Source organism: Anoplolepis gracilipes, chromosome 1 (genome assembly GCF_047496725.1).
Source record: "Anoplolepis gracilipes chromosome 1, ASM4749672v1, whole genome shotgun sequence".
Lineage (NCBI taxonomy): Eukaryota > Metazoa > Arthropoda > Insecta > Hymenoptera > Formicidae > Anoplolepis > Anoplolepis gracilipes.
The window spans coordinates 5,271,307-5,297,993 of NC_132970.1; the positions used below are offsets into that span (position 1 = coordinate 5,271,307).

General features: G+C 38.0%; 1 protein-coding gene across 10 annotated transcripts in view; it reads right to left on the reverse strand.

Moving 5' to 3' along the window:
* Ten-a (Teneurin-a transmembrane protein) overlaps positions 1-26,687 on the reverse strand; it is a 454,976-nt gene that overhangs the window by 181,446 nt on the left and 246,843 nt on the right. The window contains exon 1 of one of the 10 annotated variants that reach the window (XM_072889395.1): positions 155-1,360. The exons of the other annotated variants lie outside the window; for them this stretch is intronic. Within the exon in view, the coding sequence (XP_072745496.1) occupies positions 155-194 (40 nt within the window). The 5' untranslated portion in view covers positions 195-1,360. Of the gene's footprint in view, positions 1-154; positions 1,361-26,687 lie in introns of those variants that run through there. 10 annotated transcript variants of the gene reach the window in all.

The window sequence follows — 26,687 nt, forward strand, 5'->3', positions numbered from 1 at the left end:
ATTAAAATGTAGAGTGCATTACAACCGTAATGCTATTAAAAAATTTTAAAAAATTTTAAAATTTAAATAGTTTAAATTAAGAAAGATTTCTTGCTACGCTTGCTGTTTTAATCATATGCAAACATCCTATTCGTAACTTACTATTCGCACTTACCAACGCGATCTATGTCTTCTTGCGTATAGTAGTGATGCATCGTGCTGCTGGGTCGGCTTGCGGTAGCAATTGAATCACACGGGCGACAGTTTATGGCTGTACGATGATCATCATGACCAATACAGCGGTCACTTTACTCTGCTATTACTCACTTCCATCTCAAACAGTCGTACAAGCCACCCATTCGCCACTTCCGGCACGGTATTGTATCTACAATTTCGGCCGCGCGCAGATTCACGTAGCGCGTGTACACGCACATACACGTATACGATTCTTTTCAACGATGCAATTGTTCCGATATTTCTATGAAAATGGCGGAGTCCACGTGAAACAAGGTCGATGTCCGTGAAAGAAAAGGGCCGACGAATATATCGAATGTAATCGTCCGAGCGTGTATTTAACGAAAAAGTTTCACTGTATGCACGAACTCAAGCACCGACGTTCACCTTTTGCACTTCGCGCCATGATTTAACGTCCTAAATATAATGCGCGTGGATATCTGATTTTTGAGCCGCAGAGTTTGACACGGCTTTAGCGGAATACTTGTTAATTTCACAGTTTTTTTTATCTCTTTGATCGCGGAAGAATATCTATACTTCCGTATCGAAAGAGTCTGCGGATATCTCGTAGGATATATTGCTTTACGTGAAAAAAAATTTTAAAAACTCGAGATGTGAGATTGATTTATGCACGACCGATTATGGTACTTGCCGATATTTCCATTATCCCGATTCGAGGTTATAAGAGAAAAACGATTGGTCCAGAAGATAGCGCCGATGGCTCACTACGGTGGAACGTCGATGATGCGGTAATTCTGTCCGGAAGACGCGGAGAGTGCGCCTCACTCCGATGTATCTCACGCACTTTGTCCTCTCTCGCGCTCGTTCGTTTTTTCTTTGCTTCCTTTTTTTACCAATCCAACGAAATCAACAACAATAGGGACACGGGGTAAAACGGCAAGCTCGATAACATTGTGGTACAACGCTCTTCCGCAAGCCGATTCTGCGCAGAGTGTCGGTCACACATTCGGAGAAGCCGACGCGACGGCAGCCACGCTACGCGGAGAGGATGCCGGCGATCGTGGCGCCATCCGCGGCGGGTAGGGCGTCGGTGGTCGGCGCGGGGGTGGTACACCGGCTACCACCCCCGCGACATCCTACCCGCCGCCACCTCTGCTCTTGTCCCCGCGCTTCCTCGTCTTCCTCTCGCTCTCGCACCATCGTTCCTCCGCTGCTCCCGCAGCCCCATCGACCTGCCATCCTCCCTGCCGCTGTACCCGCGCACCACCCCTACTGCCGCCCCTCATCCACCGTTCCTCTCTCGTCGTTATCCTTCTCTCTCTCTCTCTCTCTCTCTCTCTCTCTCTCTCTCTCTCTCTCTATCACGGCAGCCACCACTGGCTGCGGTATCGATTGGCCCAGTTGTCCCTCGTCAGAGCGCGGCGGTCGCTCCAACATCCGAACACGGCCCACTACCGCCTTCTTCACCTTCATAGCCATCTTCACCTGCAGCCTCCTCCTTCCTCCTCCTTCATTTTTTTCCTTCACCTTCGCGTTCACCTCTTTTTCGGCGCGCGGTGATACAAATTGCAAAAAGGTTTTCCACGCTACTGTGATGCGGCGGGTTAGTAACGGACGGATTTTTACGACTATTGCTTTCACCGTTGATCAGAATGGCATATTTTTTACAAGAAAGGAAGAATAATTGCATTGGCAGAAAGACTTAGTAAGATGCGAACGGTAAATGGCGATAAATTGGATTAACGGCCAATCGATTGTTTGGATAGCAGGAGGGATGTTTTTATGACGTAGCGAGAACGCGTAGTATTGATTAACTTCGTGGATGATCCCCAAAACTGATAAGAAAATAGGATTAAAAAGCTGTTTCTTCCCGTAATCCTGTTATCATTAGGGAGGAGCGGCAAAAATTTATGTGATCCAATATCCCGGCACTAAAATTATGTTATTATTTTGCAGATTGTATAAGAGCAGAAAGAAGAAAAACATACTTGTATACATGTATGTAAAGTACTGCTTGTAAATATTTATAAGATATTTTCATATTTAATAAAGTTTAATTAAAAATAAATTCTTAGATTTTAATGAAATTTAATGATGTATGTATCTCAACAAACTAGTTAAAAAAGAAGATATATGAAATGCAATAAACTTAATGTCACAAATGAATTTGGACCGGCCTATATTTCTCCGAGTGGCCGGTAAGAAGGTTAACGTACCACGACGGAAATACGAGCGAACAGGGTAATGTTCATCGGCGTTCGTGAGTAGAGCGTGGCGGAAAACAGGGGCGAGTATAAGCGACAAAGGAGCCGGGCATTATTATATAGCGGGGCTCTGAATGCATGACAATGCCAAGTGAGGCTTTCCCTCTTCCCGTCTGCACCCTCTTTGTCTCCCGATCGCGCTCCCGGTTACTCCCGCGGGCGCCGCTCAAGCACCGCTGCGGGACCGTCGCTTCACAATGCTACGCTAACAAGGTCAGCAATTAATGAATCGTTGGCAATGCGTCGCCAGAAAAATACGCGCATCCAATGGAACTAGTGTATCATTAAGAAAATGGCGTGCCGGTGTGTGCCATCGTTTCATGGATCGTCGCTTCCGTTGGATGTTGCGACATTAGCAATCAGCAGCTTTTGAAAGTCTTTCCGAGACTGAATAGAGATACGAAAATTGTGCATGCGGCTCAAAAAAATATATTTCTTTTATTTTAGTATCTCTTTGACAAAGAGATTAGTTTGTACATAAATAATTAGTAGCTTGCAGAGAAATAAATTCTAATTAGAATGTTGATCACAGAAAAATAATTGATAGTAATCTGATACGCAAATATGTTCGAATCAATGGACACGATACAAAACTGAAACAATCGGAGATCGTTTTTCCGATTCGCGTAACTTTTGCGTTGAAAAAACGCGCGCGAAAGGCAACGCGTCAGTAACTGAATATTCACTTTATAGTTCACATTGCTATTATCCGCTTCATACCAGATGTATGTTTCATGGAACAGTTTCACATTTTCGAGGCAATAATCCTTGAATAAAATTGTCATTGATTCGTTTATGCTCCAATTTTATTTTAATCGTAAGAGGGTATTTCCAGGACAAAGACAAAAATTTAGATGCGAGAAATATCTTATTTTTCTCTAAATAAAGGAAAAATTATCTCTAAATAAAAAAAAAATTGATGCAATTTGTATTAGCTCAATATAATTAGTTTATTTGAGATAACGTTATATAATAATGTTGGATTGTGCGTTTTGTTTTCTCTTTTCAGCTTCGTCATGTCGGGAAATTAAAAGAAACACTAAACGCACATTCTCTCCCTCGACGAGATAGAAAGCTAGTAACTAACTATCGAGAAAATCGTAGAATTTTCCCTCAGGAGTGCCGCGTTCAGGAAAAGTATATACCTCAAGGGCTCTTACAACGCACTTTTATAGAACGTAATGGCGAACATCGGTGGGCGGTATAAGGTCGAGTTTTAACCTTCCCAATCTTCAGATTGCTTAGTTGCTTTTAGTCGAAGCACTTTTTAGCCAATCACGCAGTAGCGCTCCTCGTTGCATTCACTGAGTTCCTTCAGTGTTTGCAGAAGATTTATTGAAAATTCTTTTTTATTTTTATAGCAGATTTTTCACGATTTTTATAGCGAGCCAGACACAAATTTATATCGATTCATACTTTAATTTATTTTATAATTTTTCGTAATTTCGTACATGATGAAACTCCAATATTACGTACAATGACACATTATTTTCATCGATTGTGCACAGTCTGCTTTATTTTTGTGAAACAAATGCTGATTTGGTTATATTCAGAGATATAGTGCGGATGGGCGATTCTGAAGATGTTTGAATGATGAATCCAATATCACCCCGAGTTAGATCGCGGCAGAAGCGAAACACACCCTCGGGACAAAAACCGTTTCCCTAAAACAGACCAATGAGCCATCCCTGCTCCACATACATCAGGGACTTTGGGACTACGGCATGTGTGCGCGTAGCGGAGCAATGCATCATACGTTACAGATTGGTTTTACGTAGAAGAACACCTATATAATAGTGTGGATGTTTGACGCCAAAGAGGGAAATGGTTGGAAAATAACGAAAGTAAAGCGTCAGCTATCCATTGTCTCGCGCATTGTGTCCCATTCGCGCGATTTTTTATCGCTTTGCAGTTCCACGCTTTCATGACCTAAAAATGAAGCCTAAAAAAGATCGATGTGGAAACTTGAAATTTCGATTTACATTTTTCGAAAATGTTTGGAATGGTGACGTTTCAAAAATGTCGTTTTCCTTGAAAATTTTGAGAGAAGAAAAATATAGAAAATATAAAAATATTTTAAACATTATGTAGGATGAGAGAATATTAGTGTAGATATTTTTAAATGTAATATTAAATAAGTGATACGGTGTCTAGTGAGTAGCGTGTTTCTCTTTGCCACAGTGGCGTTTCTTCGTGCTATAATATTTGCAAAGATATGCGCCCTCGGGAAAGCGACCCCCGTCGACGGACGCTGAGAAGTACACAGTCACTAATTACAAGGGACACGAAATTACATAACTTTCACGAGGTTGTATATTCTAATTTGGCGGATCGTTAAAGGTCGGTCGGTTTATGCATATTCATCGGACATTTTTTAACGATCGTCCTACCTCTCGCCAAATCCAGAAGAAGCTACTTCGTATGTCACACGCTCTAATGACCATTTTGTAAATTAATGACGGATGCGCGGCGTCATTTCACGGTTGATAGCGATATTACGGCTGGTGTAATATATATATACACGATATCTGCAATTAGCGCGCGCGATATTGTTGCACATCGCTGTAAGTAAATAAACGTAGTAATATACATATTTTTTTCTTATAGCCTATTCGTGGAAGCTTGCAATTGTATACAGGATGTTTGACAACAGGTGAGACAAAATTTAAGGAGTGATTCTACATGATAAAATAAGACAAAAATCAAGAATAACAAAATTGCGATGGAGCTTTGTTTTTTAGTTATAAATATTTGAAAATTTGCGTGAAAGGTGTCTGAAGTATGGTAATCCGTAAAATTTTTGGCATGCGTAGGCTACATCGACTGAATCGCTCTCAAAACACTCTGTGACGCAAAAGTATACAGCGACTTGCCGAGCTTTAGATACCTTGTACACGAATTTTCAAACATTTGTAACTAAAAAAACGAAGCCTTCGTAACAATTTTGTTATTCTTAATTTTTATCTTAGTTTATTATGTAGAATCACTCTTTAAATTTTCTCCCACCTGTTGTCGAAGGCTCTGTATATCGTTCGTTATACGCGATTCAATGACAACAAATTATTTTCCCACGCATGCTTTTTTCTGTTTCCTGATAATAAAATTTTTTGCGTATAAAAAGAAACAATTTGTTTTATAATTCTGTTGTATATTCAAAATAACAACAAAGTTTATAAAAATAAAGAAAAAAGTAAATATATTTGAATTATTCCTATAAAAATATGCAAAAAATAATTATATATATATATATTATAGATTTAAAATTTTTATACTTTCTTGAAGAAGTAAAAATCTTATGTAAACGTTAAATAAAAAAAATATATTAAAATTAAGGATTAAAGAAAATCAATATATTCGATAAACATGAATTTATTTTATTATTTTAATTTTATTGCGAGTCAGTCAATCAATCAGTCAGTAGTTTTAATTGCACGGAAGTTATTATTTATTGCGTTATTGCATCGACGTCGCTCGACCTAAATAACGTTTCAACCTGCAATTTTCCGTGAACACGAGAATCTTCCGTGAATATACTATTGAACAGCGATTGCAGGAAAATACTCGAATTATAAAATCCGTGACAAGCAACCCAAAGCAGACTAAGGTTTTACCGAATCAATCTTTCGGCAATGGTCGTGCCAAGAGTAATAGGGTTTCAATTCGTTGATTAAATCAACGAATTGAAACTTTAAGATGGGCCATGGTCATTTAATTACGTCGAGCCAGAAAGGTTTTCAAATGGACCTGGCAATGTCGACAGCGCTATCGATGAAAAGTTCTTTCCAAGAATACATAGAAGCGGAAAATTGGCGAAGGGGCTAAGAACGAGGGCGCATCCACCGAATCACAAATGAGTTACGAGACTCGATTAAGCATCTTCTAGATACATTATTAAGAGCTGCAACGGAAGAACAAAGCAGAGTTGCCGAGTAAGAGAGAGGGAAAGAGGATAGGTGAGCTAGGTAGGAGCAACTAATGGGTTGTAACTAGTGTGTGCAGCGGATTATATCTTCTCGGTCAAGCCGGTACAAGCCACTATATACGTAGAAACCTCGAGTGAGTAGATGGATGCGAGGAAGATGGAGGAGAACGAGGAACGGAACTGCTAGATAGACAGAGAGAGAAAGAGAAAGAGAGAGAGAGAGAGAGAGAGCGAGCGTAAATGGAGTATGAGAGAACAGAGAGAGGGCGGGGAGAGAGGCTTAACTCGAGACTTTATGAATGCCCGACTGCAGCGCAGGAGTTCAGGTAAGATAAGGGCTTTCTGCACCCTCTTCATCCCACCGCCTCAAGGGCTACCATGTCTGTGCCTCTCCTTTCGCCTCGTCGAAAACGCTACATCGCCACCAAATCCGGGCAACGGTTTCCCGGGCACGCAGCTACTCCCTCGCCTGCACTCACGTTCCGACCGCTTAACGCCAGATTTCGCAACTTCTGTCACGAGACAGAAACCTCATTAATATTCGAACGGCGATCTTTCATCGTACTGATGCCGCAGCGACCTCGATATGCTGCAAAGTTCCAGTGTCATCGTAGTGAAAACGGCACTTCAAATGCATAACACATGCTGTCGATTAATCGAAACCTTCTTTCTCGTTCAGAAAGTGATTGCTTCGATCGATTGGTTCAGCTTTGTAGCTTAGTGCTGCAAAGTCATAAAATTGAGATCCTGCTGAATCAGGAAATTGCTTAGAACGCGGAACAGCAAAAATGTATCGCATCTTATATTTCTTATAAAGTTATAAAATTGTGTAAAAACATCAATTATAATAAATTATAAATTATAATCTTTAGTTACAAGATGAAAATAATAGTATAAATTTTTGCTTAGAACGCGGAACAGCAAAAATGTATCGCATCTTATATTTCTTATAAAGTTATAAAATTGTGTAAAAACATCAATTATAATAAATTATAAATTATAATCTTTAGTTACAAGATGAAAATAATAGTATAAATTTTTAATTAGATTATTTCAAATATAAACTCTTCTCGATTGCTTACGAATTATCGATAGAAATGAGATCAACAAACTATAATATAATAATGTAATGCTCAAAGTCTTAAGAAATGTAGTAATATTGCGCGACTGAGTCAGAGCAGCGGTATAAACGATGAATTTAGAAGAGAACTGGCAAAATAGTTCATCGACCGTGCAATCCGTCTCATTTCGCACGGAGAGTACCTATAACCTGGACGATAGGTTAGCTCGCGAAGGAAAAGTGCGCGCGAATGCCTCTGGAGGAAAGGCAGGATTTCAATTTCATGGCGAGCAAGGAGCCCATTGGAGCCTTATTCCAGCGTATAAACATAAACGGCGCAAAACGATAAAAGTCGCTTGTGCTGCATACAGTGCGGCATAAGGGTGAGGGAGGGAACGGTCGAAAACAGGTCGGAAAAGAAAAAGAGAGAAAAAGAGACCGGGAACGTGAGTGACTGAACAGAGTAGAAAAGGGGAATAGTATGTAGAAGAATACCAGCGACCTGGCAGGTGCGAGAAGTGTTGGCGTTAGAAGCAGTCAGAAAGAGGAAGGAGGATTTGTCGAGAGGAGGTGGGTGCGCGCGAGCGAAATATATTTCCCGGCGGGACACGAATTACCGTGGAAACGAGAAAAATAATGAAACTCGTTCTGAAATCTGTTAAAGTGAATATTATTTAAATCTGTTGGAGTAACAGGAATATCGCGTGAACGATTACCTGGGAGTGAGAAACATATCGAAGGGAGTACCGGCACCGTTAATTACAGGGTGCGTTCTTGTCGTGAGTATCAGTGTCCCCCGCGACACTGATGTCAATGATAGTGAATATAGATGATGTTGGCGGTTGTAACTGTAGGACACCGGTATCACCGCTTCGATGTTTATAGAGACTGCTATATGAAAATACCACCAGAGTCAAAGTTGAACCCCTTCGCTCCTGACTTCTAACATCGCCGGCGGATAACCTTCTAGTATTATTTTAGGTATATACATGCGCACGTTAATACACCGGAATGGAGCGCGTGTGCGTACCGTTGCCCACATATTCTGTCCTGTTTCCGCATACCCGCTCCGCTTGCCTATCTACGTCCATGTGACTGTACAATCGGCGGTCATAAAAAGCGATAGCGACGAAATATCTGCAAAACACGTTCCCGGAGCTCCTGCTCGCTTTTATTCGCACACACCGGCGCCGCGGGCGCTTGCCCGATGCGGTTATCTGCGTGACGCTGGTCCGATATCAGCCGTGTATAAATGTGTCATTAGGAGAACCGATATCAGTCGCGTATAAATGTATCATTAAGAGAACTGGGGTGCGACAATTTACGAGAGCATATATTTAGCAATCGCGTTATTTGCGTTACGGCGATCGTGTAATGCGGTAGCAACTCGATCCGATACCTATTTCCGGACGGACGAACGGTGGTATCTTACCGGGTTCATGATCGGTTCGGCGGCCTGGATTACGTAAAATCGAATTCCTGTATATAGCCGCTTTGCGGAATAAGAGATGGGATCTGTCGCTCGTCCAGAATATAGTATGTACGTTCGGTTTTTGCCAGAAAACCGCAGATTTTATCGAGAGGAAAGAGAACATATCATCACGTAGAATCGCGATACAAACGAGCTAACGAGAGCAGAGCTAATTTTTCTTGTTACCATTTCTGAAAAATTAAAAGATGTAATGTACTTTGCACACAAATATATATATATATATATTTATGGATAAATTTTCTGTTAAAATTTGCTGCGTATTAGTTTTGTATAAAAATATTTTACATTCGTTTAATATTTAGAAGTAGCTATTCGTACTTGGACAATAATTTCATTAATTTTGCGTGTTTCCGTCGTTGGGCAAATTTGTTCGCGTGTTAGATTAATTATGGAAGAATAAAGACTAGCGAAAATGCTATAAAAGGTTTCGTGAAAATAACGATGGGCGATTATCACAATTCTGCGCTCGACGAAAATACGTCGACACTCGTAACGATGCTTCGGACATCGCTCGCGATATTATCTCTGGCACCCTCGGGAATTTCTTCTCGCCTCGGCGGGTGCCTTTTATGCCCGTAATATCGGACGCGTGTTACGTGGTCCCGACGGTGGCGTCGCACAGATCGCCATTGACCGATAACGATATTCTGTCAATGTAACGTGCGCATCGGGACGAGGGTTGTCGGTCGGTCGTCATGTGTGCGTTACACGAAGTAGAGGGACAAAGAGGGATGGAGGGTAGGTCGAAATCTTGATCGCGTCACATCGTCGCCACGTTGAAACACCCGCTATACGACATGACAGTTATGCACCGGAGATGCCCGATGCCCTGTCATTACGCGAGAATAAATCTTTCGGTGGGGTTGCGCGGCTTCCAGATGTTCGTCGAGATCGCGTCACGGATGGACGGCCGCGGTGTCGAGTATGAAACGCGACACGATGTCAACCGCGGGAGGAAGTCCGTTATCTACAGACCGCTCTACGCCGAATATCGGTTTGTTTGTGTTTATCCGCGTGCTCGATGTGTTGATGGTAATACGGGCGAAATGATCGGTTTGGCGAAGTTTGCATTACCTGGGTTTATCCCACATCCCGCTAGTGAACCGATTAGCCGCATCGTATTAACAAATCGACACGAGTATTTGACTCGAGCACCCTTCGAGAATGTATATAGTTCTAGCATGAATGAAACATAAATATAAAAAAATTGATTCAAATGCAATTTTTTCTAATTATAATAAATATATATTCACTTCATTTTACATACGTCTGTATAATTTTGTCGTGAACTATAATTTATTTTTCTTACAATTTTCGTAAAATTTCTTTATTAAAATAATTTTATTCTTCAACTAATTTTTTCTATAATTTTTTGCCACTGATTCTCTGCTAAAGTAGAAGTATTTTTAAACCATGTGTTCACAATGTGAAATAGTACGTTGATTTCGTCCTGTAATCATGCGTGATGCCTATATTGATGCGAAAAAATCCAGGATATAGCGAGACCGCCCGGAAACGCCAGTTATGATCTCGGCAGGCAATTTAGGATAGTGTCGACACGTCCGCCATAACCGTAGCGGATATGTCTGGACATATAGTATGCGCACGATTAAGCTAGGGTGACCAGATCTTCCTTAGTCAATCCTGAGTAAGTTTTCTCATTTCCTATTCTCCACGTATCACTCGTATTCTCGCGAAAAGTGTCATGATATAGATAGCACTAAATAATACTGTAGTTTTTTATATTTTATGATAATTGTTAATTTGTAAGTGAAGTATACTTACAAATTAGTATTCAACTCTGACTTTTGGAAATATTTATTTCTTGATTGTTATTTATTTGGTTATTTGCATTTCATTCATCTCCACGCTCTCTCTCTCTACTAATTGTATTTCAAGTTTCAATAATTTTCTTTTTCAGTCAATTACTCGATGCATCAATTTTGATTACAATGTGTTTCTCAAATTTATTATAAAATAAAAAAAATAATTATATTGAGTAAGTCAAATTTAGAGATTATTTAATACTTAGGTTCAAACCGAATTGGTTCAAGAAGAGAATATGCAGAAGTGAAATTACGCTCTTTTCAATACTCATTGAAAACACGCATTTTAAAACCTATTTTAAAACTTTTCATCTCGTAACACAAAATTCGATAAGTTACAAGCTCATGCTTTCGAGTCAAATGCAGCCCGAGAAATCGCCGCCGCAGTAAAATTACATAACCGCTATTATTTCCTTTATATTACAGTTTGCTGCTAAACGTTTGCTACGAGTAATTGTGTGTTATTATTACTCTCTAACAATGTCAAAAGAAACAGTTTCCTGTAACAACTACAGTGTTTACGCTCATTCGTTTGCCATACAGAAAACATGATGCATGAAACCAATTATGCGAAACTGAGGTTTATTTGAAATATCACATTCTCACCAGATATATATAGATATGTATTCTGTCTTCTTAAACGTATATATTGTTGATTCACACTCTCCTTTCGTTTCGCCATTGCGAGACACGATTTATTTCCCATAGAGAGAATCCATCTCTTAAAAAAAAATAATTCGCCGAAAAAAGTCAATTGCATGGATCGCAAATTGTTTTTATATTTCAAACATTAAGAGCCATGGTGAACAAGAGTAAGGGCGAAAACAAATTCTCATCTTCTCAACTAGTCTATAATTCCGTGCAAATGTCATCGTCGACTAAAAGAACGAAGAGGAACCTAGATGGAAGAAGTGCGATCATTCGCATGTTCATTAAAACGCAAATGAATTCCACGCGTTCTTCGTGCTAGGTACCTCAAACGTCGTCTTTTTCCCTCCCTTCCTCTCTCTCTCTCTCTCTCTCTCTCTCTCTCTCTCTCTTGTTTTCTTCGTTACATTGTTGCAACATATCGGGTGAATTCCATGTAAACGATTACATGCCATTCTCGTGGAACCGGCATCGGCGTTGCTTCTGTCGCCTGCCCCTTTTCCGTTGACTGTAGACCGATGACGACGTTGTTCTTTGCACGACGGTCGCTCGGTCTTGCGGACCACCGGAGTAACAGTGCTTTTTTTTCCCCCTCGGCCTTTCCTCGTTTGTCACACGCGCCGCACGATGCCGTGATATAGCTTCGTTTCATTTGCAACCGCATCCATTAATACCGCTCGTTGGCGTGGCCTGTAGCTCCTCCGTGCCGTGCAAGAAAATCGATGTCCATCTCGGTGTTTTGTTTTTTTTTTTTCCAATCCCCAGTGAAACCGAGCGAGTAAATTAGAATCTTGAATCAAACTCCCGATCGACAGGAGGAAATATGTAGCTTTCCAACGGAAGCGTATGTTCTATATTTCTTTCAAGCAACCGCATTTGACCACATGGTCAAATATATCATTTCTTTTGTATCATTGCAAATTTATTTGCGTCGATATTCACAAAAACTATGAGATAAATGAGTTTACAATCGAATAATTATTTTATATTATCCTCAATTTAAACGATTGTGATTAAAGTGATTGATACTGATTTATAATCTAATCTTTTCTCCTACCATAATTCAAGCGGTATCAACTAGAATAAATTTCGATGATTCTAAGATAATTCTGCGTGAACAATTACACGTAGATAGAAATCTTTATCGCTATTTTTCGTCTGGTCGACACCAGTGTTTGAATATACCGTTTTCTCTTTTTGCTGCGTGCACCTTCGCCTTTTCTGCCGCCATTTGTCACACCTATCGTACGTAGGTTGCGATAGCTTCGTTTCATATGCAACTGCGACCATTAATACCGTGCACGTTGTTTTCTGTTGTCCCTCGTGCGCACAAAAATCGATGTTCGCTGACCTCCCTCTCGTGCGATATACGATGGGTTATGCTTTAATGACGTAAAAACACACGTGCAGTGTATACGTGCAGCGTTCACCACACCTGTTAATGACAGAATCCTTGACAAATTTCGAAGAACTTTGATGAGAAACTATCATTTGCAGCAACTTTTTAATTTTCAAGATTAAATATCTTGGCAATCAAACTTTAAATTAAATTTCCGCTGAAGTAAAATTCAGTTCCAATTAACCGAAAGATAAGATTGGTTTATGTTTTCACTTTTGAAAAGCTTAAATTCGTCAAAACTTTTGATTTTCTATATCAAATATATCTTTACAATTTGTGCTATCAACTTTTCGCTAAAAAAAATCGGCTTCGATTTTCCTGAAGAGTAATTAAAAAAAAGGTGCACATCTGATAGAATTTATATATAAATCAAGTGAAGGGATTGCACGAGGGTTAATTACTCTCCTGTTATTATGTCAGAGCATCTCGATCTCCGGAGAAGTTGCGACGAGAGAGTAGCAACATTACGCAATACGGTAATACAATTTGAAGATTAATGATCATCTTCGGAAGATTGCAAGAAAAAAATACTTGATCATCTGCTGTCTCCCGCATACTCCGCGGTAAGTAGCAAGTTACTATCTGATTATACAATCTCCTTAATGATAGAAGTGCTACAAGTTTGTGACTTCACCGTCGTCTTACGATGCAGCTCGTTTAAAAATTCGTTCTCCAGTACATTAAGACTACCTACTAACTATTAACTTTTTTACTATTTCTCCTGTGATACTATATGCAGTATGAATAAGTGACTTCCTTTGCGCCGTCGTAAAAATGTGTGCATTTTTAAAAAAAAGTAATGGGGAAAAACGAGATTTTCCACGGTTTCATGAAAAGAATACGACGAACGACACAAAACTCTCTCTGACGAATTTCTCTCTCCCGATTCTCTTTTCGTTCTAATCCCTCTCTCTCTCTCTCTCTCTCTCTCTCTCTCTCTCTCTCTCTCTCTTTTGTGCCCGATAGGATTTCAGAAAGAGATTACAGCCACGTGGAACCTGACGAAATACTCATGCCATCGTCGTGTCATACAATGCAGTTGGGTGCATTGTGAGATTGGCGCGTCATAATAGTGCCACCTGGTATTATTGTCGTTTTTTATACCCGTCGGTCGTCGTTTTATTGACTTCCGCCAATCGGAAATATGATTTATTGAGACGCGTGTTCAGTGCGATGCATTGTAAGATATGAATTCGCGTTAGTCGAGTACCTTTATATAGAACAAACTGAAAATATTTCATATTATTGTGACCGGCATATTATTTTATTAAAGAAGCAATCGGTGAATTTGAGGACTACGATTTTCGATCCATGCATCGTTCTAAATCGTACAGAGTAAAATGATTATCTGGAATCGTTTATCGAAAATTTATCAAATTTATATTGCTATTACAAAGCTATTTTAGCTGTATGTATGTGCATGTGTGTGCGTGCACTCCATCTTTATAAATTAATAATATTATAATTATTCTTTTCTATAAACGTAAAATATCATTGATTAAAAAGTATAATTGAATAAACGTTGTAAAATGTATTACTCATTCGTATAAGAATTGAACTATTTCAAAAGTTGTCTGTTAAAAATCGATTATCAATTATTGAAACCTTTAATTTCCTCGTAAAATCGGAGTTCGTGCATGCGAGCAGTGCACGATAACGCGCAGATCGTTTACAACACTTTATAGTTTACAATTCGAGCGCACAACGCGCTCGCAATTTTCATAAATAGATTACACTCACGCATTGATCCGTCATTAAGGCCCAATGAGTATTTAACGTTTCAAAGTATCGAAATGTATTTACGTCGAGATTAATGCCAGCCATTGTTAATTCCGATGTAATTACGGATAATACGAATCCATTCATTTGTCACGTTACGCTTAGCGAGACGACTATCATATAACTGGTATTCTCGAAATCTCGATTGCAGATACGAGTATTAGATGACGAAGAGTAAATTGTTGATATGTAGACAATATGCATTCCGTAAATAACGTATATCGAGACAACATGTATATTAGAGATTTTAGGATCCTTCAGTAACAGATTATATAACTAAGAATGGAATATCATAAAATGGGACGATAATATTGATTTAACCATTAAATGCTTGCGTTCGTTCGCCCAACTTTTTATACAGCGCATGTCACGCATTAGATATGCACGCGCAATTTCGTTTATTCTATTTTCGTAGCTCATCCATATATTTCGCTGCCGGGAGACTTGTCATGTCACGCAACGTTATTCGTCGATACCTTATCGAGCGGATCGATCCGCACGGGGAACGGACGTGTCGTGCGAGCTGCATTATGTAGAGCAGTCGGTGTCGTTTCGTTTCCCATCGCGGATTCGAGAAATTCCCGGCTGGTAACTATCGGGGGCACACACGTCGATACGTAAACTCTGTCGTTTCGTTGACTTTCTAAAAACTTCCGCGATAAGAAAAAAGAGAGAGAGAGAGAGAGAGAGAGAGAGAGAGAGAGAGAGAGAGAAAGAGAGGAAGAAAAAAATCGAAAAGGCGAGGGAGATCTGTGCGATGAAAGGCCGCCGTCAGCGAGTTTCCGGTGGGTTCGAAAAGTCGGTCGTTGCTTCGCACGTAAAACCGGTCGGACAGTTCGCGAATGCAAGATATCTCTATATGTATAGATATACATACACACGCGAACCGCACGGGTGCGGAAGGAGAAAGTAGGATGGGGCCGAGGGATGAAAATATGGGCGGTCATCCCCTAAACCAAAGTAACGACAGCCGACGGCGGCACCGTCCATACGTCTTCTCCTAAACCGGCCAATAAATCGAAGAAATCGATAGCTGATTGAATGGAGCGAAGTAGATTGCCGTACACTTTCTCCGCCTCTCCCCACCTATCTTTATCCTATCTGTTTCCTCTCTCGTTGCTGGTGCATTGCTCTTCCTACATCCCGCATTCAATTCGTAAATGTGTAAGCTGCTATCCGAACCGGAGTGCTTAGCAGTTAAATGCCGTAGGAGCTGAGTGTCGATTTGACGTTTCGAGAGAAATACGATCATATTGTTAACATTTAAAAAGGAAAAAGAGCGCGACGCGACGGCTTGTTTGCGAAAAAATTCTCGTGATATCCTACGAGAGCACTTTCTGGGTCACCGATCTCGCCGATAATTATCTTTGCTGGCTGGTTTATATTTAATCGAACTTTTTAAACCGTCACGTTATCGCGCGACGTCGGCAACGATTACGCGCGGCGGAGCTGTTATAATTTGAGCTGCTAAATGCGATCATAAAATGGTCTCGCGAAAATGAAGCTGCGAAAGCGGATTGCTGCATAATGCCGCTGATGAATGCACTCCACTGATTTGCGTAAGTGATTAAAATTATAGTGTGTATAAGAAACATATTTCTAGAATTAAAAAATTTAAAAATTTGTAAATTAAAATACTATATTATAATATAAAATAATATTTTATTGTTATAGTGGAGTTCTATAATGAACAAACTAATGAAAAATTTCGATAGCGCTCTATCAGAACTCTTTCTTAATTTAATTAAAATTGCACGACGTTGTTAATGGAATATAAAATCAAATTGCATTATTAATATTTGCTGTGAAGTAATTGGTTTCGATAAAAGTTATGGCCCGTTCGGTGACCCATAAGGTGTTATTGTATGTTATATATAGACCAGTACTGCCAACTTATTAAGAGCACGCAATCGAGTTAATTTTAATTTACGCTGTGCGATAATTAAATGTGATTATTAACATAAGATCGCGACGCACGCGCGACATTCGCGAATTGAAACGAGGGCAGTTTCGGTCATAGGTTCTGGCACTGTGTGTGTGTAATAGTACGTTGCACGCGATGCGCTACCATCGTCTAAATAAAACAGGACGGGAGCATAATGCGCGAGGGCATGTCAATGTCAACGTCTCCCTCTGGAATCGAAATTAGGAAGGGAGCGTGGAATTTCAAGGGGTTATGCCGATCGGCTGGCTGATCGTTCTATTGTATCACCATATCGTTATTGCAGAAGACGCGATGGGATAATTTCGCAGTACCCGACAAGGGTGAGCCTCCGCGCATATCTGTTTTGGATAATGCAACAAGGGAAGGACGCACACACCGTGCGAACTATAAAGTTAAGAAGATAAGCAAGAGAATCGATAGCGCGAGTTAAACAGGATTTCATGTGCGTCCATGCTCTTGTGTGGTAAAAGTCTTTTTGAACTTTTGTGTTAGCATAATTGATGGACTACGAAACGCCACGTGGTAATTTATAATTCCTCAAGCGGATGTTTGTTAACGCACGATTTTTTTCGGCAACGCTGCGATCTATTTAATATAGATTGTTTCAGATTCCACTTCTCTGCTGGCTATGGACCAAAATTATATTATATTTCTCTTCTTCACGGTAATTTGTGACGCATGCAATATTGCGACAGAATATATACGCTGCCGAATACCAACGTGTATGCCGAATTCGCGACACGAATTTAGTTCATCTTGTTCCTGTGTTGACCAGTTCTATAGATCGAAATTCGGCGCTAAAGATTGGCCGGCAGGTGTCAATAATCTATACATTGTACGATTCAGCCTGTCCGTTTTTCACCTGAATACTAATGAGCCATTTTCCACGGTCCGCTTTCAGCGGACGAAGGGTAAAACGGAATAGAAGGATATGTACCTGCCATTCACAGCCTGTCGGAAGAGCTACGACGATGGCAGGAGAACAAAGTGGTTTTATATATATATATATATATATATATATATATAGAACAAAAAGCCTTTTTTATATCCGCTGAAAGTCTTTCATTAAATTGAGATTTACATTCAACGCTTATCTCGCTACTTTTCTCTGTTTCAATCACTTCATTTCATTACACACTCGACGATGCCGAGAAATTTTCTTACACTTCAATCATCATTAGTTTTGTCTATTACAAGAACATAACTGCGACGTTACAGCCGGATATAAATGTGACAGCGGCATTACCATATGTGTATCCATGTCGTTCGATATTTGTGATATCTCTAATACTGTCTCTCGTCATTAAGCGATGTATTAATACATTAAATGCATTTTAATTCAATTATTTCAACTGTGCAAACATACGACCATAGATATTTATATTTTAAATTATAGACAAAATATTTATTATAAAAATATAATATAACAATATCTGTTATAATATATATATATATATATGTATAATAAGACAATTATATTTAAAGAAAGATACAATCACAAGTTTGACTCTATAAATTTAAATATTTCTCTTTGTGATATGCGACAATGATTATTTGTATAGTGCACTTCTGTCTATTTTCTAGAAATAAATACAGAAAGCAAATATTATCTACTTCGTATTCTTCATGCTTCCCATCGATATCCTTCCGATCTCGATGTAATATTTCTAAGTTGCAGAAATATATTGCAACAACGCGATAGAGGCCGGTATCCTATAAACCAGAGCGACTAAGTTATCCAGAGAAAAACGGAGAGGAAGCGCCAGAGGAGATAAAGAAAGAGAGGCAAATACAGATATCGAGTCCAGATCGGGCCAAACAGTACGAGTTGGTTGATATTGAGAAGCAAATTGAATCTGAACATTGTCGAAAAGATGGATATCAGTCTGCACGTGCATTGCCCTCCCCCAAATATTGTCTACCAATTCGTTACCAACTTTACTCCAGCCGTACGTTCGCTGTAGAGCTTTATCAATCTTTTCAGATGTCCGACGGAATTCACATTGCGGAGAGAATTTCCGGATATTATTGCAAAGAAACTGCATTGCGAGAATGTGAAATCGATATGCCAAACAATATCGAGATAAAGCTCGAGTACTATTTTTTAAAGCTAAACACGAAAATGTTACAATCAAAATAATTAATAAAAAAAAATAAATCAATCAATAGTTATAAATAAGAAAAATTAAATAAATAGTTTTATTTTGCCAATGATAATTATAGGTAATAAAGTATTAATTTTTCATTTCTCTTAATTATCTATAAATTTTGTAATTATTAATTGCAGTATATTTTACTCATAGTTAATCTGATAGATGTGAAACATAATTGTAAACTATTATATACAGATAATTGAGCATTCAAAGTGCATGATGTCAAAAAATAAATTAAAATAAATTTTTTTGATATTTGTGAAAATTAAATTAAACTAAATTTATATAATATAAAATGTTTTTAGTGCGATCTGTGTCTAAGAATTTTTGTCAGTTTATAAAGTTAAAAAAAATTATAATATCACGCCAAATTCATTTATTTATAAATAAATGCGTAATACACAAAAGATAACTGTGTATTTGACAGTAACTATCTGAAATTTATCACTAGTTAATGATTTAATTTAGTATATGTTTGAAAATTAGTTTACCTATTTCGGCATTTTTTATCGTGTGAGTAAATATTGTATCGACATTATTAATTTTTCAATTCATTAATTTTTATAAGCTTTGTAACGTTATAATGATCATCGATTCTCTTCTACATTATTATTTTATCTTTAATAACTATTTTATGAATTTTATCGTTAATACTTATTTCATGAAACGACTATAAATTTCAAATAGTGCTTTAAGCAAATTATTCAAGTAATTTTATTCGATGAAATATTTATATATGTTTTCGGTGAAATGTTATATTTTTAGTAAAATAAAATGCCTGAATGCAAGAAGAAAACGATTGAATCAGATAAAGTGTGTATGATTGCTTTCATAAAAATTTCAAGCATATAGATTTATTTAAACGGCTTTGGTTTGGATTTTGCATGTTCCGGAAAGAGCTCTGTATTTTCAACGCTTTTAACGACTTTTTGATAGCTATTTTCACGAAAGTCTAAGCTTGGTTGTTTTGCCGTGGCACGACTATAACGTGTCCTGATTACGCGTAAACCGCGTTTGCCATGTACAGATTGCTCGCTCCGGCGATTATACGCGCGCAACGCCAGGTAACTCTGCTCGCGGAATTTCCCGGCCAACATCTGCCTCTCGTAACGCGATATTTTAACACCAAAGGATCGGCGGACGTGCGCTTGAAACGGCGTTGCTTTGTTGATATTAGAAGAGCCAGTTAGATACCTGCACTCATTGTCGTGTCTGAGACGAGCGTCGTGTAAGAGGATATGAAAATGGAAAACGATCGATTATCGAGCGCACGGAACAAAGTGCGAGGGTTCAGATATATGGATAAATGCTCATCAGTTGCATCCAATGTATTATTGAGAAGCAAAATACAACTAGTAACAAAACAAATTCCAGATTAGTAATAAAAAGAAAAAAACAAGAGGAAAAAATGATAAAATCTAAATGAGAAATTACTATAGTGACAGAGAGTTCTTTTAAAGTTTTCAAATATTTTATAATAATTTTAATATATATTATTGTTTACATAAATTAACTCACTGGCTTTTAATATATATTTATATCACATGTATATTTCATACATTTGCTATTATTAGATTAGATGTCATAAATAACGAGACTTAAGAAAAATTGATCGGAGACGTTGCGAAAGAATTTTGATGAAATTTTGCACGCTTCTAACGCATTTAAATGTATTCCGCTTGCCAGCACGCATTCGGTAATGTGTTGGGAAAAGACGCGTTCCTCTGATGTACACGCGCGAAAACAAGCGCACGTACGGAGATGTAATTTATTGTAATATATTTAGAAGTACGTGGCACTTAAGCGGCCCGTCACCGGCGATTGAAAAACGGTTGCTAGGCGTCCTCTTTTTTTCTCGCGCCGCGTCGATGTGTGCCTCTGTCGAGCGAAACATCACTAGGGGGAGGTGTGTACCGTGCAAAGCTACCGAAAAAGAGGAGAAAATTAGACTGCCTTTATTACTCACCCCTCGCGTTCGACAAATACGGATGCAAATGTAAAACTGGTTCGGGCTCAGCCAGACCGGAAACCCGTTTCATTCATATTCATCCCACTCGCGTTCGTACTGGTGTGACGTATCTCGTGAAATTTCTTCCATCACGACAGTCACATTCAATCAACAGCGAACGTACATATCTGGCTTGGGTGCGTATGGGACGCGCGCGCCACGCACACGTGCACGCACGCAAATGCGCGCGCATACGTTTTTATCCGTACGATTGTCTTCCCTCGCGAATATTTAGCGAAATATTTTTACACATCACAAGACTTTTATGCATAATACGCAAAATACCTTTCAACAATGGTGTACATTTATTTCACTTTTATTATTGTAGAAGGCGGCGCAGTATATTGCAGAAATCAAATCGTTTTATTAAATACAACCACGCATTGATCTTGGTAAATTTGCCGATTGAAACTAAATCTCGCGTGATTTTATTACAGGTTCAAAGCTGTATGCGTGAACTAACGATAGGATAGTAGTGTTAGATTTGCACGATGTGGAAGTTTCAATTTGAATAAATTTAGCCGACAGTAGTTGAAAATATATACAATTTATTCATTTAGTCAACTTGAAATTTATCTGACAGTAGACAGTAGAAAATATGTACAGTTTATTCATCCAGCCAACTTGAATGCAAAGTAAGACAAGTCTATACATATATTGTAAAGTTGAAAATGAAATGTTGTTATTCATGTTGTAAAGTTGAAAATGGAATGTTGTTATTGATAGATTTAACGAAAAATCTGTAAAGCAGTTTTAACAACTTATTGCAAGTTAGCTTTTATAAAAGAGAGAAAAATATGTATATTTTTATATATAAATATGAGAGTATATTTATATATATAAATATGAGAGAATATTTTTTTTTAAATATTATGGTTTTGCAATTGAAAAGTAACAAACGATACACTTATATTTGTAGAAATCGACGAATAATATCTAAATGCATATCTAAATACATATATCAAAATTTTCATTTTAAATGAAAAAATATATTTAATTTAAGTATATACTTACATACATATTTAAAAACTCTAAATTTTTAATCAAATATTATTATTACTGATGAAAAACTATTTATAGTACAGTGTGACGTAAATATATGTTCAATATGTTGTTATTTATAGTTATTTACTATGTTAAATCCGCTTACCTGTAAAATTTATCGTGGACTTTTTCTTTTCTCTCTATCTCTGCGAATGTTGAAAAATTAAATCAACGCTATTTTAAATTAAGTATATACAGTGGCCATTCATCGTAGTCCAAACGCGCATCGAAATGTATTTTGTGCAACGCTTTGCCGCCTTCGGAAGGTCTAAAAAGCGAGCTTCCTTGTAATTCTCGCTGATCCAATTACAGTAACGCGGGGAATAAGTTAGTGCACGCGGCGGTGGCGGAAGTGGTACAAGTGTGCGATTTCTAAACAAAGCACGAAGCTGGAAGCGGCCGGTATTCCGTACCGTCCATTCTTAAACCACATCGAGTCGGCTAATTCGAAGTCAAATAAAAGAGTTCCCGGTAGTGTGCACTTTGGCGATGGCGCGCTTTCCTTTATATATCTTTAGTGTGCGCACCAAAAAGTTTTTCCCCACTCTAAATGTTAGCTAAAAAGGTTACGCGACTCGGTTCTTTCGCTCAACACCACCATGTAGACGTATACGTGCTCCGATTTAGCAGCCAATAATCCGACATTTATCGCGCACGAGTTTAGGAAAGAAAAGAGAAGGGGAACCAACCGTGCGTTTTTTTCCCCACTTACGAGACAAGCTTGTTAAAGTGAGAATAACATTATCGAAATTTTTCGGAAACTAAATCCTTAATTTCTATCAAGACAAAATCATATTTTTGCTCAAACATTCTTTTTATAGATGAAAAAAAATATAAAAAATCTAGGACATAGTTCATAAAATCAGTAAACGGTTTTAAAACGGTCAGATTAACAGTCATTTACTTGTCTTGTACAACATCAAATTACGAATTTTATTTTCGGACCACGCGTAAGTAACACGCAATATAACTTGCAAGCATGGCATAAGTCCTGCATGCAAACAAACCGTAGACTACATGTTGTGATCTTAGAACAAATAACGCGTATACTTACATAATGATTATTTACGTTTGCTTTTTAGGAAAAATAATGTTTAATATTTATTACAGAATTGCGAATATATTGCATTGGAGAATATCAGAGTATCGAGCAATTAAAGTATTCGATAAATCCACAATCTGTTGCAAAATATCGAGTAACAAAGTTTGCGTCATATAGAATTTATGAAAATATTCATTACGATATAGGATGTTCCATGTTGTGTGATTGGAAAGCATAAAATTCGCAACGCGCACATTGTAACACTTGCACGTATTACATCGAGCATTTGCTTGTAACGTCCCCGCATTCCTCTCCATCCCCTTCCAGCATTTTATTCCATAAGAACAAATATCCATTGTTTTACATCATTTGCGGTATTAGTAACGAGTCTAACATATTATCGTCGACGATGTGTTTTGTTACTTTTTCTCCCCTGCATACGCGGAATGAAATGTAACCCGGGCACAATGAAAGACTCACGATCTCGTTTTTATTGCGGTACTGCCGTCGCCATATGTAACCCCCGTGAGTTACGTGTATATGAATACACGTGAACTTCGACGTACATATACGCGGCGGTCGTAAATCCTTATAAACTTTATATCTCCTTAATCCTCAAGAATTAAGGGGCATATGTCGCCGCGAAGCGAATTGTAAAAAATTGTCGAAACCCCCTTTGCGCGCGCGCGCGCGCACCCTACGTCGTCGTCCGCCCCTACATCGAGGCTATTTCCTCTATGGTCACCCTTCTTGCTCGTATCTCGCGTCCCTGTTTCCATGGTGAACCTCTGTCCCTGTATTCTCGCGTCACATCCGTTTTTACGGACTTCTGCATCCAAATGACAAGACAGACGAGACGATGTGCACGCGCGCGCATATTCTACACGCGGATGCTCTAAGAAAAAACTTGATCCGAATAACATAGTATCGTTTTCTCATGTAATTTACATAGGAATCGCCAGAGATAATTTGGCAGAATATGTGCTTATTTCTGACATTAAAATGGTGAATAATTTGAATTAACTGACGTGTGTATAAATATAATTGAGATTGCGTTCTATATATATATATATATATATATATATATATATATATATATATGTATTTACGGCAAAATATATTAGAGAAATGTAAAGACATTGTATCACCATATTGCGATAAAGCTGTGCGCATCTATGCATTAAATTATATTTAATATATAATTTCAATGCATGCATTCTTTTTACGCTGCTATCTATACCGACCAATTATTTGACACTTCATACGATGCTTTAGTTACACACTCTCGGGACAAGATTTTTTAAACTTAAACAAATGCGAAGTATGACAATTGCTCAATATTACTCAATATTACGATGCTAAAGCATCTAAGAAATTCGATCTCGACAAAGAAAATATTGGAATTTTAAAGTGGTGATACGCGCAATACAAGGATACGCAATAAGTCTACATTCGATTTCAACCGCTTATTGAAGATAAATGTTTAGTTATAGACAAATGTAATGGCTGAAAATTTACTCACTGGATTTTGCTGTCATCTTCGTCGTTTTGGCTCTTTGATTCTACTAGATGCAGGTTCCGATAATGAGAAAGTCTTTAAGAAAGCTTTTTTGATGACATTTTAACCTCTTGTTCGTTTTCTTCGCATACGACACGCAATATACTTTAATGGAGGTAATAATGTGAAATATTGGATCATTCAATGCTGCTGATGTGTTCAGTCACTCGCGCAAGATTCGAGCTCGATTAGAAAAATGTGCGTAAAACACTGATCCCAAGACGTTCATTAACCTTAATCTCAACTGTTCGCTATTTGACACAGCACTCTTGTCACGCGTTCTTTAGACGAGTATGTAACATAAAATATGTTATGAAATGTAATCACTCAATGCTGTCGATGTTTAGTTGTCCACAAGACTTGAGCTCGACGAGAAAAACGCGCGTAAAGTACGGACCGATCCGACACTCTCGAAAGATTTGCCTGAACTGTTGAAAGTACGCTACGATTGTTACAATGATGTCAGAAGTTGACGTTATGATAACATGTGGAGGAGATTGCTCCCGTGTCACACTTAGCTACGGACTATGTATCGTGTATGTGAGCCACACGTGTCTACGTATATGCTATCAGGATCAGTTTCTGGGGCATCACTATATTGTTGATTTATAGCTTTTATAACTAGGTACGCAGATTTATAACTACGCGATCAAAAACAAAAAAAATAATGACCGACAATCTTCGATTATCAGAACACAATAATCGTCGCGTTTTCGAATTCAATATATTAGAAAAGAACTCGTCTTATTTTAATACATTTCACTATCAATGTTAGATATTATCTTTATAAAATACAATATTCTTCATGGCACTATTGAACACGTTCGCTTGCAAATGATATTAATTTAAACTCGGATGCGATGCCACATAATTATGATTGTAATAATCATAGATAGCATTAATTACAACGATTAATTGATTCCGTTCCACTTACAATATGCTTCATCGTTATTATATTTGCGTTATAAGCCCTTAAATGATATTATACGCAACACGAATATGTCGATTTTCTTTATGACATTTGCACATAATATTCAATTCTGAACTTTCGAGTTTGTACTACGTATCCAGATACAGCACCAATGAGAATCGCGAAAAGTTAATTATAATTTTTATCACTACTTGTTAATAAACACGCGTGATACAGTTCATTAAATAACTGATTTATCAATAATATCTATTATAATAATATGAATAATATATTCGTGTATGACACGAATAAGAATGATGTAAAATCCGAACTAACCCGGTGATAAGGAAGCAAGTTTTCTCACTTTGTTGATAACAGAACAAATACGATATTGTTTATCTGTATGTTTTGAAAATTATTGAAATATAAAAATTTTGTTTATAGGACGTGAGTACGAAAGAGTATGCTTATCGAAGTGCTTTTTGCGTTTGTTGCGTTTCTCATAATTTTTTTCTAGGCTAAGAGACTCGTGTTTTAAAGCCACCGTATTAAAACATAATAAAGAGAGAGAGAGAGAGAGAGAGAGAGAGAGAGAAAAAGGTAGAGAGATATATATATTTTTGAATGCAATATCTGTTCTAGTAAATACAAGGAAAAAAATTCTCAGAAACGAATTCGCCCACTTAATAATACGGGAGCGCAAAATTGATTTTATCGCTATAGAAAAGTTTTAGTAAATGCAATAAATGCTTCCGAGAAATAGTCCGCTTCGTTTTTTCCATAATAGGTCTCTACTTTATTTGAAACCGTACGATTATTTTATTTTATTTTTCGTAGAAATTATCTTATCGCTTCGACCATCTCAGAAGTCACATTAGCGACTCGCTGAGAAGAAATTTCCAAATATGTGAAACAATAGGCGATAAATCTTGAGATTTTTCCACGCTTGTTCGAGCGGATCAGTGAATTCGACGTGTATGTGTGTGTGTGTATGGACGTTTTTTACTTCAACAACTTACTTCTTCTCAAAATATTGATAAGCACAGTTGTACTCGCTCTATTATGTATTGTAGACAAAGTGGCTTGACTCGCTTCCCCCTCCTTAGACGCTTACGTGTTCTTACGCGTCCTTTGAATTTTTCATTTAGTATCACCTTGACTATCGTAGGGATCAGTTTGACCTCTACGTCAGTCGTATTCGTATCACATATGGACGCGTTACTCACGTAATATTATATTAAGAGTGATAAATCAGTTATCTAATAAACTGTATCGCGTGTGTTTGTTATTAATTAATGATAAAAATGATAATTAACTTTTCGCGACTGTTGTACTCAAATACGTAGTACTCGGAAACTCGGAATTTCGGAATCGAATATTATGCGAGCGTCGTAAAGAAAGTCATGTTCAGTCGCCTGCGATTTATCTACAACGTATCGCGTGCGATCATTTTCGTTTGTGTA